The 18,103-nt window shown below is 43.0% G+C and overlaps 2 protein-coding genes across 2 annotated transcripts in view; both read left to right on the forward strand.

Annotated features, from left to right (window-relative positions):
• Positions 1-10,814, forward strand: part of LOC311237293 (uncharacterized protein) — a 111,658-nt gene extending 100,844 nt beyond the window's left edge. Inside the window, exons 12-17 of the mRNA XM_084325100.1 lie at positions 6,239-6,354; positions 8,266-8,392; positions 8,772-8,894; positions 9,834-9,975; positions 10,084-10,341; positions 10,646-10,814. Coding sequence (XP_084181226.1) covers positions 6,239-6,354; positions 8,266-8,392; positions 8,772-8,894; positions 9,834-9,975; positions 10,084-10,341; positions 10,646-10,685 — 806 coding nt within the window. The 3' untranslated portion in view covers positions 10,686-10,814. The remainder of the gene's footprint in view (positions 1-6,238; positions 6,355-8,265; positions 8,393-8,771; positions 8,895-9,833; positions 9,976-10,083; positions 10,342-10,645) is intronic.
• Positions 10,815-17,312: 6,498 nt separating this feature from the next.
• The window catches only part of osbp2a (oxysterol binding protein 2a), a gene marked incomplete at its 5' end in the record, with an annotated part of 99,446 nt that continues 98,655 nt past the window's right edge, over positions 17,313-18,103 (forward strand). Inside the window, one exon of the mRNA XM_084324923.1 lies at positions 17,313-17,476. Within this exon, the coding sequence (XP_084181049.1) occupies positions 17,313-17,476 (164 nt within the window). The remainder of the gene's footprint in view (positions 17,477-18,103) is intronic.

The raw sequence follows: 18,103 nt of genomic DNA on the forward strand, positions 1-18,103 counted from the left end.
CTATACTAACAGAACTTGGTTATAGTCATAACCTAACGTTCAGTGGCCTGACTGCATTAAAAACAAACAAAACAATTTTTTTTTTTTTTTTTTTTTTTTAAATCATCATCATCATCTTTCAGCGTCAGGGGTCTGCACTTTTGGAGGGATGCCGCCCCCGTCGCTTCCTGATTCTACTGCGCAGGCGCACCAACCGACCTGTAGGAGTCACTGTCCACAACGTCCGATCCCCACCCATCAGTTTCCCACCCCCTAATACTGCCAAATGTATTAGTACGAACGACCAGCCAAACTGAAAGCAATGTGGAGAGCTGGGCTCGAACCCAGCGTCTCCAGCATTGGAGTTGAGCGCCTTGTCCACTGCACCACCTAGTTGCCCGGGAACCACTGTTCTATAGTACTTAATGGGTGCTAAGCAATGCACAAAGGGTGAAAATAATAATGCCCAAACACTATATTAAGAAAACCTAGTGACATATATTTCACATTAAGGCTACGTTTAGACGAGCGTTTTGGGATGGAAGTCTGAACAGAAACCGCAAAAGTCATCTTGCGGTTTCACTTTTAATTTTGCGTTTAGACGAGCGTTTTGGGGTGGAATTCTCCGTGCAGACGAGGCTGTAACGACGGAGCCCCGCTGTCACACGATTGGCGCATATGTCACATGACGTGCTGTGAAGACCCGCCCTACTCTGCCTCTGATTCGCAGACTGTGGATGGGGAATGTGATTGGACCAAAGCAGAGTCACTCACAGACAGTGGGTCCACTCACGCCGCAGGACAGATTCTTGTGTATTTAACCCTTTCACTGCCACACGACAGCCGGTTGTGTGATAGTAAAGGGTTAACCTTCTGTCGTGTGGCAGTGAAAGGGTTAAAAGTATTGCCAATGTAGCCTTCAGGTGATCGCCATGGATAGAATCAGACATGCTTTGTTTACGCTTCTAGGCTACTGGCGGCGCTGGCGCATGCCTGTGATGTAAGCAGTACGCGCGACCAGAGCCGTGACAACCCTTTCGTCATCGTTTTATGCGGTTTGACAGTTTAGATGAGAGCGCAAAGGTTTAGCGTTTCTAGGAATTCCACCCTGGAAGGTAGTCTCACTTTTTTGCGGTTTCACCCCGTAAAAACGACGTTTCCGTATAAACGAAAGGCACATCCGAAAAAATATTTTTGCGGATTCACCTGCTAGCGTTTCCGTCTAAACGGGGCCTAAGTTGTCAGCCTCGTTGGCCTTGTTCAAAATGTACACCACATCTGGAAGAACCTTGACCGTTAATTTGCTGCATACATGTTTTACCATAGGCTGCCTTCTACATGGCTCCACACATTCAATTGTCTACCAGGCAATACAAATTAATGGTGAAATTTGACAATTTTGAGATTGATTGAATGTGGAACCCCATGGAGACCTGACTATGGTGATATCTGATGTATCACATTAACACATTCGCGGCCATTGGCGGCCGTCTAATCTCACGCTAAACGGCCAGCATTTCAAAACAGACTTGCATTGTATGTGAGGCTGTTTGTAGAGCTAAATCTATACTTTATAGCAGGGGTGGCCAACCCGCGGCTCGCGAGCCGCATGCGGCTCTTTGCCCGTCAATGTGCGGCTCTTCCATCCAAAAAAAATAAAACAAATTTATTTTTTTATTTTTTACTTTAAAATGTTTTATTTTTTTTATGTCACTCATTCCATAAGGACGTCGAATAAACATTTACAATTTTTTTTTTAATTGTCCATTTGCATGTTCTTGGTATCTGAATCTAGGGACATATATGGATCAGTGTCAGAAATTGTGTGTCTGTTACTAGGCTTGAGTAAATTGTAATGAACCAAAGGAGAATATAAATTCTATTTTGCAAGATGTTCACAGAAAGGTAGAGAAACTAACTGCGTTCTGTTTTATGGCAATAACGTTCAGGTTTGTGGGAGATAATCCCAAAAAATAAGAGAAATAAAAAAGTAAATCCAGAAGTCAGATGATTGACAGGGGCTGGTGTGAGCTGGGTAGGGTAGTTTTTCGAAATTTGAAAGCCCTGAGTCTCTTCCTTCAAAAGACTACACTCACTTTTGGATGTGCCACTTCCTCCTGTCAATATGCGCCGGTTTCCGACTAAATGCCCTGAGATTTCTATAATCTTATATTTCACTAATAACAGTTAAAATAATTGGTAAACAAACGTAATGCTGAAAATATACACTTTTACTGTATATCTCGGGCTTAAGAGGTTAACCCTGTGAGGCCCAAATTAAAAAGACATTAGCAACTTCAGAGGCCAGAGGGTGGGACATATAAACACATTTACTATCAAATAGCATTGTGATGCTGAACAACAGGACCAATTGACTATACATGTGCTTAAAGGGGAACTATCTTATAAATGGCCTTTTTCAGTGTTTACCATTGTTTCTTAGCTATGTGGACTTATATTAATAGGATCTATGTCTCTAATTCTCATATTGGCGCATTCTTCCAATTCTCTCACAATATTCACCCTCACTGAACTGAGTCATCTGAAAATGTGCATATCTGTGATGTAAGAGATTTCTCAGCTGCATAATAATGTGGTAGTTGATGTGGCAGTTGGCACCAGGCCACACAGTGGTTGGAGCCCAGCCTCAAAACGGCTTAAGATCTTGAGGTAGAAAAATGCGGTTTTTGAGTACTTGATTAGAAATACAAAACAATGCATTTTTTCTTTTTTCTTTTTGAAAAAAAACCTAGGTGTTCCATAGACTCACAGGAATTGTGTAAAAGTGCCCAAATAGTGAAAGAAATAGTAAAATAGTTCCCCTTTAAAAAAAATTAAATAAACGTTCTTTTTTTAAATGGCTAAAAGTGATTTTGTAATTTTGCAACCGTGGGTCTCACAGGGTACTTTTTATTTGGGCCCTGTGAGGCCCAAATAAAAAAGACATTAGCAACTTCAGAGGCCAGAGGGTGAGACCTATAAACACATGAAGGGTGCCGTGACTGAAAAAAAGGTTGAGAAACGCTGGTATATGGTGTGGCTCTTAGTGGTACCACAGTCATTTTTGTGGCTCTTAGTCTCTGACTGGTTGGCCACCCCTGCTTTATAGTATTGCTATCTGTCCATTCTCATTGTCAATTGAGACCATAAACCGTCCCTTCAAAATGGCTTAAAGAAATACTTTTTTCATCAATACGTTCTCATTTTATAGCCTCGTGAATATAAGCGTTATATGGGATTTCGACTAATATATTTCCTGGAAGGCGAGATACAGGGTGTAACTGAGGGGTTACAAAACCCTGACTGTATTAAAGATTGTGATAGATTAAACCACTGCTAATTATGTACTTAGTATTACTTGCCAGACAGTACAACTAATTATGGCAGACACTCATAATAACACGGCACGGTGACAAAGAAATATCATTGAGGGTATTTATTATTATGCAGAAAATTGTACAGATATGAGAATTAGGGTCGCGCTTGTATGGCGAAGAATATGCATAAGTCAGTCAGTAGCAAAAGTCAGTGAGAATAGAATAATTCCTACGATGGGGTACTAGGCTAACGCCGCCTGGCGTAGGATGGCAATTATAGGGGGAAACGCTGGTACCGCTGGAGACAAGGGGTTTCCTCCCAGAGATGTAAGCTCTGGAGGGAAGAAGAATGTTCGGATACTCAGTCTGTTCAATTGAAGAAGAAGGGGGTTCACGTACAGAATCCAGTCCTTGTAATCCAAATGCTCAGCAACAAAGCAATAACTGTAATCCAATTGCACGATAGCAATGATGATAGCCAGCTAGCCTCGGTCCACGAAGCCAGCCCGAAGTAGATCCTCGCGGTGGTTAAATCCAAACGACAGTGGGTATTAACGATGCTCTTCTCCAAGGGTAGTATGTTACACAATCACCATAATCCAACCAATACTGGTTCTGCAATCGCCGCCGTCTGTTCCAATATGCACATGTCCAGTAGGTTCTCCGACTAAGCCTCCTCGTGTACTGGCACCAATGTATTTAGTCCACGCACACTGGCTAAGGTTCCACTAGCTAAACGAACGAACTGCTGGGTAATGCTGCACACGAACGAACTGCTGTTGGCACGATACACAATAAATGAACGACTCTTTACTTCACATTAAGCTAAGTCGAACTTGACGTTACTGCATTAAATCTGACACTTTTACTATTCACTTCGCACGTGGTTCTCAACGCTCTGTTAGACGAACTGCTTCTCACTACATTAGAATCACACTGAACTTGATGAACAGCTACTGTTCGCACCTGCCGCCGTATATATACTTAAGTGGCTTTCTAGTGCCAAACCTAACCACTTGCCCGGAATCAATGCGCTGCCAAGGGCATGTCCCGACTTGCCCAGACTCGCCCTTGAACCTGTCTGAGTGCGAGACTGCCTGGCGCCGCCGTCAGGGGGCATTATCCAAAGGAAAGTGAATATTACTAGGATGGAAACGCAGGCTTAAAGGGATATAACGTGTATATATAAATAATATACAAGGTATATAAAACAATAAATGTAGATTCTCAGCTTTAATCTGGCCCTTCACAACACAGGGCGCTAAGCTAATAACATTAAATCGAACAGCGTTTCGGCACTACAGAAGCTGGAGCTAAAATGCAAAATGCATATTGTCGGTATTCATGGTCCACCATGAATGCATGAAGGGGGGGGGGGGCGGGGGGGGCAGGGGACGTTGTTTCTGATTAGATGACCAATAACCGCGTTAGCCTCAGTAGCCACATTCGCTGATCGGCTGGTTTGCTAACAAAGCAAGGCCTGATCAGCGTGTAATTTATGTGAAAAAGATCTTACCGTGGGCCAGTTGGATCCCCAAAAGGATTTCCCAGTTATCGATCGCCATCTGGTAGATCGATATGTCCATTGGCTGATGATATATTCCTTTACTGCATAGTGAATTCGGCGTTGCAAAAGGTATTCCAAGCTACAGGCTACACATATAGAATCCAGCTAATTGGAAACTCCATTGAAAGTGAAAAAAAAGAAGGCACCGTTCTGCCACAGGGAATTATCGAGACAGCGCCCCTAAGAGGATCTGGCCGGTAATGCACTTTTCAGAATTCGAAGAGTGGGGTAAATCTGCAGTGCTGCTCGGTGACATTGAGTAGGTTATTAAAATGGAATAAAAGCCAAAACAACCTTGCCACGGACATGTCCGTGGTTGGTCCTTTAAGCATGGCGCCGAAACACAGACATATCCGTGGTCGGGCGGGAATGTGTTAAGGGTCCAAATATCAACAGAACCAGAGAAAGCCCTTGGGTTCTCCACTCTGTTTTGTGATCAAATAAGGAATTGGTAGCCTATGGAAGTAGTGATTGTATCGTTGGGAGGGGTGGGCGGAAGACTAGTCTCATCTTCACAGATATTTTCTACACTCGCAGTACAGTGTAAGTCGAAGCTTGAAAGGCTAGTGAAACACCAAGTATCCGTCACTCCAATCTATCTTCGAGAAAGTAGTGGTCAGCCAGGCACAGAATCTTACAGGACCCTTCTCATATTCTTTATCCCGAATATGAAGTTCTTCCCTCAGGGAGACGGTTCAGAGCAAGTAGATATAAGAGCAACCGTTACAAGCTCTCCTTCCTTCCTACATCCATCGCTCTCCTAAATAATACTAGAGGTTGATTCCTTTCAGGTGCCACCTAACAGTGGGCTGTCACCTCTTTCTTTCTTGTCCAAGTCTTAATCTGTTGTATTTTAATTAGGGCAGGGTGCAATATGAAGCTTTTTAAATGAGTTTACCTCCTTATGAATTATGGTTGAACGTCTCTATGTATCGTCATATTTGTCTGAAGTCCTTTTTACTAACTGAATTAATGATTGTATATATATTTTTTTCTTCTTTGTTTACACTGTTATCGCAGAATGATGCAGCATTGATGTTCCAAGTAAAATTTCCCCTCTGGGACAATAAAGTTTATTCTTATCTTACCTTATCTTCTTATTTTCACCAATACTTTTTTTCCCCCCATTTAGTCTTACGATATGGTTTCAACTTTATCATGATCTTGCTAAATCCAACAGATTGCCACGATTAGCCAAGCAGAAAGACTTGCATACAAGCTTTCTAATACAAAGGTTAATGGCAATATGTAGAATCTAATCAATCAAATTTACTAGATCATTGTGATGATTTGAGAATCTATTCTAAATCAAATGAGATTCCCAAAAAGTTGTTTAGAGGAACCAATAGTGATTGTATTGTTGGTGTTCCTACAGGACGTCCAGAAGAACAGGATGACTCTGAGAACAGCACCATCTACATCACTGGTCTGACGGAGACGGTCACCCTGGAAGAGATGGCTGAGTTCTTCAAACACAGTGGGACCCTCAGGGTGAGAATCCTTGTTCTGTTTTTCTCCAACATTTAACACATTCGCGGCCATTCGATTTCCCCATCTAGCTATAGCTGGGCCAGCTTTCCATTACATAGTTTCACTGTGCGTCACATTGTTTTTAGAGCTAAATCTATATTTTATATTATAGCTATGGATACAATACCATGGTCATTTGACAGTAACTATCTTCCGTTCAAGATGCAAAAAAGAAATTCATGAATACGTTCACGCGTTATCCCGTGGTGAATATGAGTATAATTTTGGAATGATCCGGGCTAATTCCTGGGAGGCCGGCTACAGGGCGCAACGTGAATTCTACTAAAACCATTGCCGTTTCGTCCCTGGGACACGCTACTATTTTCAAATCTATATCATAGGTATTATGTTTCATCATGAATGCATGAAAGGGCGGGGGGGGGGGGGGGGGTCGTTTCTGATTATTTGATTGCCAGTAACGTCATTCGTTCAAGCTGAAATGTACGTTCAATTGCTCTTACCTGTGGCCGGTGGGATTCCAAAAAGAATATTCCAATTATTTGATTGCCATCTGGTAGATTGTATGTCCATTTGGCCCACGACATAACCCACCACAGCATAATGAATTGGGGGTCCCGAAAACGATTTGATGCGATCGGGTGAAGCCCTAGGTTCAGGTTAGTAGAAAAGAGCGCCCGGAGGCATTTCATCGACACACAGCCCAATACACAAGGTTTCAAATGGTGCTCGATACCGCCGCCTGGTAGGATGCGGCCGGTATTGCACTTTAGAGATCTCAGACTCAGCCCCATGATAACACCAGGCTCCCTGGATGGATAATGAATGGAAATATCGAATAAAAGAAAAAACGATCAAATAACGAGTATACTCGTTGTTGGCGCTCAACGATTGGCGGCCAATAATGAGTTTAATCGCTGTTGGCAGAGAAAGAGTTAAGTGTCATAAAATATATAGATGAATCATCACAATCAACCATAAATATTAAATATTTGCCTTTTTGTACAAGCTGCATCATGTACACCAAGCTACTGAAAAAACCTAAAGGGATATGTCACACTAGTAGAAATATTCATATTTAGTCAAAAATATTACCTCTATCTAAGGTAATCTTAGCCCCTTTCGTGACTGTGATGCAAGCTTTGCTTGAATACGCAGTCACTAATTCGACGGTAGTAGCCAGGTTAATGTGCACCAAGCACTGGTTAAAGACGAGCGGTGGGTCCAAAATATATCAGATATAAATTTCAAAGGTACTCACCGTTGCATTAGGGTTAGGGTGAGTACCTTTGAAATTTATATCTGATATATTTTGGACCCACCGCTCGTCTTTAACCAGTGCTTGATGGTGCACATTCACCTGGCTACTACGTCGAATCAGTGACTGCATATTCAAGCAAGGCTTGCATCACAGTCACGAAAGGGGCTAAGGTAATCTACAAGTAAGCTAACGACCACAGCCTTCCCTGTCATCCTCGGTCAACTCCACCCAGGTGTGTCAGGCTCCTCATTACTTCCATTCATTTTGAGGACCATGTCTAAATATCATACTTCTGAATTATAAACATTCCACGCAAGGCAGAGAGAGACTGCACACTCAAACTTACAACAAATGTACTAGCACACCAGTCTGACTCTGTTCTGATCCAGATTAACAAGTGCATCAGTCTGACTGTTCTGATCCAGATTAACAAGTGCATCAGTCTGACTCTGTTCTGATCCAGATTAACAAGTGCATCAGTCTGACTCTGTTCTGATCCAGATTAACAAGTGCATCAGTCTGATTGTGTTCTGATCCACATTAACAAGTGCATCAGTCTGATTGTGTTCTGATCCACATTAACAATCACACCGGTCTGATTCTGTTCTGATCCAGATTAACAAGCGCACCGGTCTGATTCTGTTCTGATCCAGATGAACAAGCGCACCGGTCTTGCTGCCATCAACATCTACACAACAAAATCTGGGAAGCCAAAGGGAGACGCCACCCTGTCCTACGAGGAGCCTCCGTGTGCCAAGGCTGCTGTAGAGTGGTTTGAGGGTGAGCAGTGGACTTGTGTTAAACTTTCCATTTGATGTGCCTGTTTTTTTGTGTTGTTCAGGCAAATAGAATGCGTTTGTTTGTTTGTGTTGTTCAGGTAAATAGCAGGCGTTTGTGTTGTTCAGGCAAAAATGTGATGCATTTTGTTTGTTTGTGTTCCGCAAATGGGATGTGACGTATGTTGGGACCATGTTGGAAACAAAGTCGACAGACTTTCACATGTTATCCTTGTACCCCTTGTTTTTATACTTTTGTATAAATTGTATGTACTAAATAAAAATCAAATCAAATCATGTGTTTGTTTTTGTGTTGTTCAGGTAAAGAGGATGTGTTTTTGTGTTGTTCAGGTAAAGAGGATGCGTTTGTTTGTGTTGTTCAGGTAAGGAGTTCCAGGGGAATAAATTGAAGGTGTCGATGGCGAGGCGTAGACCCGTGATGGGGATGATGAGAGGAGGCATGCCCATGAGAGGAGACAGCCGAGGGGGCATGATGAGCCGAGGAGGTGGGTTCTTACCATTCAGAGAGACATGATGCAGCTAATGACTGGAGTGGCAGCTTGATGAACCACTCATTCATTCTAGGATAGGCGTTTGAGTATTTGAATGTTCTATTTAAAAAAAAATTTAATAATCTGTAAACTGAACTACCAAAACCATCGGCTATAATCAAATACTTACGTCACTTTGAGTGTTAGAATAACCAAGTCCATCCCTAATTAATTCATGCTGTTTATTATTATTGGATTGGGGAGCCGAGGGCATTAACTAATTGAATGAACTTTAAATGTGTATTTAGAATCTAATCTGGATTTGGGTGGCTAAGTGGGGCAGTGGGCAAGGCGCTCGCCACTAACGCAGGAGATGCTGGGTTCGAGCCCAGCTCTCGGCGTTGCTTCCGGCTTGGCTGGTCGTTCATACTAATACAATTGGCAGTATTAGGGGGTGGGAAAGCCGGTGGGTGGGGATCGGACGTTGTGGACAGCGATTCCTACAGGTCGGTTGGTGCGCCTGTACAGCAGAATCGGGAAGTATCGGGGGCAGCGTGAGCCTCCCACGCGTTACTCCTCGCCACTGAGAGATCGCGCTGTGCAGGTGAAAAGATGCGACGGCTGCCTCCATGTACCGGAGGGGACACGTGATGCAAGGCTTCGTCCACATTGCAGCCGACCAGTGGGAGGCATGGTCTAACAACGTTCGAGACAGGGGAGGGTAGAATTGGATAATACGAAATTGGGATGGGAGAAAAAGTAGATAAAAAAAATCGAATCTGGATTTAAATGTGTATTTAGAATCTCATCTGGACTTAAATGTGTATTTAGAATCTCATCTGGGCTTAAATGTTTATTTAGACTCATCTGGACTTAAATGTGTATTTAGACTCATCTGGATTTAAATGTGTATTTAGAATCTCCTGAATGCCACCTGTCCTCTGTGTTTGTTAGGAATAATGAACCGTGGTGGAATGGAGCAAGGCGGGGAGCGGGGAGGCTTCATGCCTAGGGGAGGGCCTTGTGGGATGAGCAGAGGAGGACCATCGGGAGACAACCTGCAGCAGAGGGCAGGAGACTGGCAGTACCCTAATGAGTGAGTAGCGAGGAACACCCGTTTCCTGAGCAGTCAATTGAGTTAAATTGCAACAAACTGCCTGCAGAGGTTGTGGTCAATAGTTCACTGTGATTTCGTCGTCTGCAGCGGGTGTGGGAACCAGAACTTCCCGGGGATGCGGGGGGGTCGAGGAATGGACCGCGGCGGACCAGGGGGCCCCGGGGGGCCAGGCGGCTTCAGGGGAGGCAGAGGAGGAGAGCATGGAGGTGGAGGATTCAGAGGAGGATGTGGGGGGATGGATAGAGGAGGTTTTGGAGGACGGGGCCGTGGTGGTCCCCCCATGGATGACATGGGCGGCCAGGGCAGGAGAGGCATGGGACCACCTGGAAAGATGATGGAAATGAAGTGAGTTTACCACTTAATATGATCATTCAGAAAGTATTTCTCCTCAACTAAGACGGTGAAGAATCAAGTGTGATATTACAAACATAATACCACTTATTTTTTTGTTAAAAATAAAGTCAATTAGTAAACATGTTTCAAAACTGCAGCAATTTCCCAATACACAAATTACTGCAACATTCACTCAAACTGCATCTTAAGTGAATCAGAAATGGCATTAATAGTTGTAGCAACTGAATTAGACCATGGAAGTGAGGCTTACATTTTTCTTTACTAACTCTTCATTGTTGTTGTGTTTTTCCTCCAGAGGAGAACACCGCCAGGAGCGTAGAGAACGTCCATACTGAAGGATTCTTCTCTCATTTTTACTGCCTGGTTAGGATTTTTATTTTTTGAGTCTGTAAACTTGTGAAACAGTGTTGGTTCGTGGACAGGATTGTCAGAACTATTTGTGAAACCTTGTGGAAAACAATTAAATGTGCTTTTATAAATATTGTCTGGACTCATTTGGCCTCAACAGCCTCCTCTTTGCCATGAAACTGGGTTCAGAATAGGGCTGGGAGGTTTATTGAATATACAAATCCATGCAACGGTATGGATTTCTACTATACCCTCATCAACAACATATATACAAATTATACATATATATCTTAAGTTAATGTAAAGTTGTTCGATGCAGCAGCAATATTTTGGCACCAAGACAAGCGTGTACTTGTGTAAACCAATGCATAGCAGAAGCAGCTTGACACCTTCGCTTGGGAATCAATTGTACCACACCCTCCCATGCAAAGTAGCGTTCTTTTCTGCTCACATATTGGTGATAGATATTGAACTGAACAAATGTGCCACTCATTAATTTCTCCCTAGGATCACCTTGTTTATTTTCTTCACCTTCCCATGATAGATTGACTGCCTGCTGTTTGTCCCTTCCCTTCTCCACCCTGTGTTTTTAGACTAGTGTAAGTATCTAAGGCAGCCTAGTTTTAGCCTTCCCCTGTGTGCGTTTCCTCGTCCCTCTTTATTGAGTATAAGCTAACTTTCACAGGTTGGCCTATGTTTTACCTTGGGGTAGCAGGTTCCCAAACAGTGACAGACAAAATATGAAGGAATAACAAGGATCTCTTTATTTGCACAATCAAATCAACACGGTATAGGATATGAAAAATGTACCTCTTTGTTTCCTCTGGGGCTCTTCCAGGTCAAACCTGGGGAAGGGAAAACCCCAACAGTCTAGTGCCAAAATGACACTGGATTTATCACACGCTATCAATGCAGGCGTACGGTTACCTTTACTTTATCATGTACACCAAACACTCGACCAGTGACTGCTAGGATGGGAGGGGCGAGATACCTCTTCACCCTTGTGGAGCACAGTGGAAGCTGTGTAATCCAGGGTTAACAAACATGGGAACACACACTGGGGACTAAAAATACTACCTGTTACAAAATGACCTATGCTAAAAACACACAAAGGTGGGGAGAAGGGAAGGCACAAACGTAGCAATACACCAGAGGGGATAATAGAGGACAAATTTTAAGTGGCCACTGACTCTGGGTCTGTAGATGATATACTGCATCAATAAGCCGCTACAGCTTTCAGGGAAGCAGGATGTGGTGCAACAGCAAGCAATGTCTATTGAAAAAAGAAACGCCAAAAACAGTGGTTCCAATCCAAACACTTTTCTTGTTAGTACAGCTAGTTTCATCCACCTAGCAGAGGAAAACCACGTCAGTGGTCTGTTTGTTCACAGCTTAACATCCAAACATATACTGTACATGTGGTCGAACAAAGAGCGCTACTTGGCTTGGAGAAGGTGATGGGTGGGGACTGGGGAGCCCTGGTTCCAACGTTGAGTTGGAAAAGAAAGATGTCAAGCTGTCGATGAAGATACCACCTGCCTGAAGTCATCTGCCAACTTGGTGCTCACCTGCCATTATAAGCCCAAGTGTCCAGCCATGATTTATGGGAGACTTGGAAAACGGAGGGGGAGGAAACATAGGGGCAGAGCTGGCGCCTGTTCAACCAATCCACAGAGGAAGGCAGGCGTCCCAGGTCTCCCCATTAATAGTTCACACAGACCACAGCTGTGCATGACTATCTAATTATTACATTGTCAATTGTCTCAAGTCCTAGATGGCGCAGGGGGAAAAGTAATCCACACGGTAATTGAATATGTTGGAGAAAAAAAGGTTAATCTGCAGTTTATATTAGGCGCAAGAAACACAGTCTGTCAACATGTGATTTAAATTGGACCTCCCAAGGAAGCCTCCCTAGCCCCAGGCAGCATTAGTGTTTTTGGATTGCATGCAATTGTGTGTAGAGGAGCAGAAAAAGTGTGCAGTGTGTAATGGTTAGTAAGTATTACAGTGTGCCGTTGTCAATATATGAGTTTTACTTCCTTGTTTTCCTGCCAACGTTAAACGTCGCCCCATGACTAATGTGTCAACTAACATAATAGCCTACCTAGCGTAGTACCAGGTTTACGGGCAGGATAGGCCTGTTCGTCAGAGGGCACCTGACACCTTCTTTCCAGCGGGAGAGCCATTGGCTGTCTCCCCCCTCAGCCAAAAAGGGACATTTCCCCACCTTTGCATTGAATTGTTTGTATAATAAAGTGTTTGTGTATTGTGTGTGTATGTTCACAAACACTGAAAGTGAGTAGAAAAAAAGAGAGAAAAAAAAGTGACCTTTATCAAAACTAAATTAACCTGCACAATATTATCAATGGTATAGCAGTTGTGATGGGAAAATATTATCATGTCATATAGTTCTGTGTTAAAATACATATTATATGTCTTACAGCCTTGACTAGTTAATATGATCAACTAGTATAAAGACACTAGGACGACAGTCTTAACTCATTGACCGCCGGGGATTAGCCGGGGCCCCGCTCTAGCACTGCCACGCTTTAAAAGATAGGAGGGGATCACCTTGTTTGTAGAGCTATAACTATATTCTATCTTATAGCTATGGATACAATACTATGGCCCATTTGACATCACCTATCTATCGTTCAATATGTGAAAAAGAATAAATTTGTCCATCCATACGTTCCTGTGTTATACCGTGGTGAATATAAGTATGGTTTTAGAGCGGTCTAGGGTAATTCCCGAAATGCTGAGTTATAGCCGTATACGTTAATTCCACTATAGACGTTGTCATTTCTTGCCTGGACCCGCTGATATTCTGAAATCATATATATATATCTATATCATAGGTATTATGTTCCATCATGAATGCATGAAAGGGGGGGGGGGGGTCGTTTCTGATTTTTTGATTGTCAGTAACGGCATCCGTATTGAACACTAAAAACACTTATCAGCCCGATCGGTATAAAAGCATTGCAGGATCAAGCTAAAATTGACGTCAAATCATCCTTACCTGTGATCGGGAGTATTCCAAAAATAATATTCCAATTGTTTGATCGCCATCTGGTACATCCAATGTCGATTTTGGTCCATGGCATAATCCACCACAACATATGGATCGGGGATATTTGACGCGCTTCAATGGAACCGGGACAACCGTTCGCCTTGGCCGACAAAGACAAATGAAACCTGGCCGTCCCACAGGCGAAGATACACGGTTACAAAGGTTGCCCGATACCGCCGTCTAGCGTGATGCGGCCGGTATTGCACTTTGGCATTCTCAGGATGATTCCTCATGTTAACCCCGAGTCCTGTAATGCCTGTAATGAATAGAAATATAGAATAAAAGAAATAACAATCAAATAACGTATATACGTGGTTGGCGTTCAACGGTCATCAGCCAAACACGTATATAATCGTTGTTGGCGGCCATTGAGTTAACAGTGTCTCTTAAAACAACAGCCAAAGGGCCAGGAGATATGAGAGGTCCAAGGTATTTTCCTCTCCAGTTCTATGTGTGAAGACATAACAAAGCCCCTAGAGCCCATCTTTGTTTTAATTTCTCTCACTAGGGCATTTCCGTTTACCTTTCTTGTCATATCTGGGTATCTTATGTACATCATGTCGATTATGTATTTAAATCATTGTAAGTCTGACCAGACCTCTTTGTCACTTTCTGGTCAGACGCTCGTGTGTCTCTGATGATAAACTGATGATTTTCTTTCTATGGCCATGGAAACTGATAATAAACTATGTTCTATTTTTATACAATTGACTCATTCTGAATTTCTACAGCTTCACTGTTTGGCTCATTTGAAATATTCCACAACACAGTTTTAATGAATTAATGACATTGTCTGCATCAGCGTTTTAGGAACAAGCTACTAGTTCTGTGTCTTGATGAATTGAACATGGAGGACCCTTATGTAAACAAGACTAAAGTCTTTTTCTGGTCTTCATCCTCTTAGCAGTTGTTAGTATTGAGCTGTACTGTATTGTACCTATTCTGCAATCTGTTCATAAAGTTTTCAATCAATCAATCAATTATCTTGTCTGGTTGGGACTTGGGACCCACCATAAACAGACCTGCAAGCAGGCTGCAACCCCTTTTAAGGTATCAATGACCAACAGTTTAGAAGTGTGTGTGTGTGTGCACATGCACACATAGAGCCCAAGGGGTGCTGGTCTGCCTTTTTGAGCCTCAAAAAAAGTGCCTTTTTGAAAAAGAAAAAAAATATATACATATATATTTTTTTGCCGTTACGCATATAGACTGCCCTTCCAACTGAAAAATGTCAGGATAGAATCAAAATATTAGGTAAAGAGAGAGAGATGGCCCATATTCCATTGCAGTTTGCACGGCCTCCTCAGCGTGCCTCTTCGCGGACCTATATTTTATGCATAGCGTGGGTGGTGATGATGATGATGATAGAAACCGCTGTGGCGCATACAGTTGAATGCTGGTATTACACTCATTGAGGGACACGAAGAAGTCAAGTCCGATGGGATTTGGGAATCTCAAATACAAATCGGGATTGGAATAAAAAATGCATTTATATTAAACAATACAGAATATACAGCACTTCTTGGGGTCTGTAGGGTAAGCACTTATTCCCTCCCCCCTGAACATTTATGGAGATGTATGGGCCTTTTAAGTCAGTGATAAAAGTGTCTTTCAAGGATAAGTGAGCTCCTGCACTGATTATTATAGTTCAATATTTGATCACCAAAACCCCCCAAAAAGCATAAAAAGCCCCCCCCCCCCCCCCCCCCCACCCGAAAAGGGCCCTTAAAAATCGAGATTTTTTTTTTTTTTTTTTTGTCAATCAATCAAAGTCAACTATACAAATCCTTAGTCGGGGACAGCCCTAGTGGGCACTGATGTCAACAACAACACTACTGAAGCTAGCACGGCACTCTGTGAGAATTCGTTTTCTACCCTCAAGAAGTTGAACGTCTTTACAGAACATCGCCTTAGTATGCTTCATCGACGCAAGGCCAATTTAATTCAGTTGGCATTTGAGAAGGACTTAACAAAAAAGTTCAGGAATGAGTGGAGGGACAGTGTTTTTAGAAGATTTCACTCTGTCCCCAAACGCTGCTTGCCGCTCTACTAATGACAGTTCAGTTCAGTTTGTCAGTGAATTCAGAATTGTTGAATAAATGGAGACTTTTCAAAGATATAGAATAGAATAGAAATGTATTATCCTGAGGGAAATTTGACACTGAACATTTAGACAGAACAAGTCACAAATAAGAATAACAAAACAAATGGCCTAAGAATAGAATAAAATTAAATAGAATAAAAGATACAGTAAATAAATACAGTAAAAATATACTGACGTCTACAGTAGGTGTAATATTGCACAGTGCTGTTTAAAAAGTAAGAGTCCAGGAAGATGGTAACTGTCACTCTGTGCTCAGTGATTCAGTGAGGCACAGTGATGCATTGTATAGTCTGATGGCTGTCGGAATGAAGGACTTCCTGTGCCGTTCAGTGCTGCATTTAGGTAGTGTGAGCCTGGCACTGAACATGCTCCTCCTGTCAGCCAAGTCTGTGTATAGTGGGTGGGAGGGGTTTTCCCTGATGGCCTGGAGCTTAGCAAGGTTTCTCCTCTCCACCACCCTCGCTAGAGTCCAGCTCCACCCCAACCACGCTACTGGCCTTCCTGACCATCTTATCCAGCCTGTTTGTGTCCCCTGCTCTCAGTCCGCTGCCCCAGCAGGTCTGTTATCCGTTCAGTCTGTTTTTGTATAAGTGAATGTTCTTAAGATAGAGAGAAATTAGATTTTCCAATTGCCTCTCTGCTGTTTAGTTCAGCACTGTGGGCACTGGGCAGCGCCAAGCAAGCCACAGCGCCACTGTCCCAGCTGAAACGTATAAAAGAGAACCTGTGTTGAAAAAGAGAAAATTTTATGCCCCCCCACTAATTTGTTTCTGCAGCCTGGTCTGGGTATAGTGCCCTTTTCAGCCTTTGAGCACCTGCCCCTCTAAAGCCCTGTGCACGTCCGTGCGTGTGTGTGTGTGTGTGTGTAACAACTACAAGACTATTATTATTATTATTTTTTTTTTTTTTACGAAGAAACATTTGAACAAAAGTCTCACTTGTACCTCGGGATGTGTCAAATAAACTGACCACACTACCGCAGGATCATAGATGGCAAGGATGAAGATCCTCACTAGGTGCCGGTGGAGACGAGAGCTGCGGACGCGGTCTCAAGATAATACATTCATAATGGGTCAATGTATGCTGTCGTCGGTTCTCTTCAGTCAGTCTTCAGACTAATGTAAATATAATTATTAGGCTATGCGTATTTCAAATCAGCCATACTACCATAGATATTATTCAATTTGTTGACGGGTTTTTAAATCATGGGACATACGCAGTCGTCGGGTTCCGGTCTTCAAGCAGAACTACAGACGTCGCCGAGAAGGAGGCTCATCTTCATAAATCCAGTCAACTGTGTTCCTTGACTGCAGTCTTTGTAGCTACTAGCTCTCCTAACGTTAGCTAACCGTCAGCTGCGAATCACCAACAACTGCCCTGCTGACTGCCCATCCTTTCAATCGGCCCTAGCAGAGGGTGCAGATCAGCGGGGGTTAGATGAACGAGCTGGTCAAGACGAGTTTACCCACTCCGACGCTGCCAGGGGCCCCTCTCCCCGCGGGGGACAGCTACCGAGGCTGGCTCCTCAAATGGACCAACTATCTGAAGGGATACCAGCGGAGATGGTTCGTTCTCAGCAACGGCCTGCTGTCATATTACAGGTAATGTACAGTACTAGGGGGGTGCGTGTTTTGCAGGGGATTTGGACTGTTATTCTTGTTATTCTACCACCCACCCATAGCATTCTACACGCGTTCCTGTTGATTTCCAGTTTATAGTTCCCTATCCCGAGTTTCCTATTATAGCATAGTTGCCATTGTCAGCCAAGTAAACAAAGTCACCCTGTAGTTAAAGGTGCTAAATAAATGTTTTATGTAGAGTAATATAATAAAAAAAAAGTATATTATACACAGAGCTTTTAGAAAGGTGTGGAATAAAAGTAGCCCCCGCCCCATACATATTGATTAATGAATTTATCAATGGCGGATCCAACATGTATATATCCACTCCCTACTTCCCATTTCCCCACGTGGAATGCACCTGATTGGATAAATTACATGCTGGTGCTCTAGTGTGACATCTAGTGGCTGAATGTTATCTATAGCACCTTTAAGCATGGCAGGGTTAGAGGTTCCATTCACTCTTGAGCCAAAATGTATGCTCTCATTGGCTAGCCTACTAAGATGCTTTGGATAGAAAATCTCCAGCAAGTGGCAGATGTGATGTCATGTTATGTTATGCCATGTTGAGGCTACATCATACATGGCAGTGAGATTCATTGTTATTGT

Source organism: Notolepis coatsorum, assembly GCF_963971535.1.
Source record: "Notolepis coatsorum genome assembly, chromosome: 11".
Taxonomy (NCBI): Eukaryota; Metazoa; Chordata; class Actinopteri; order Aulopiformes; family Paralepididae; genus Notolepis; species Notolepis coatsorum.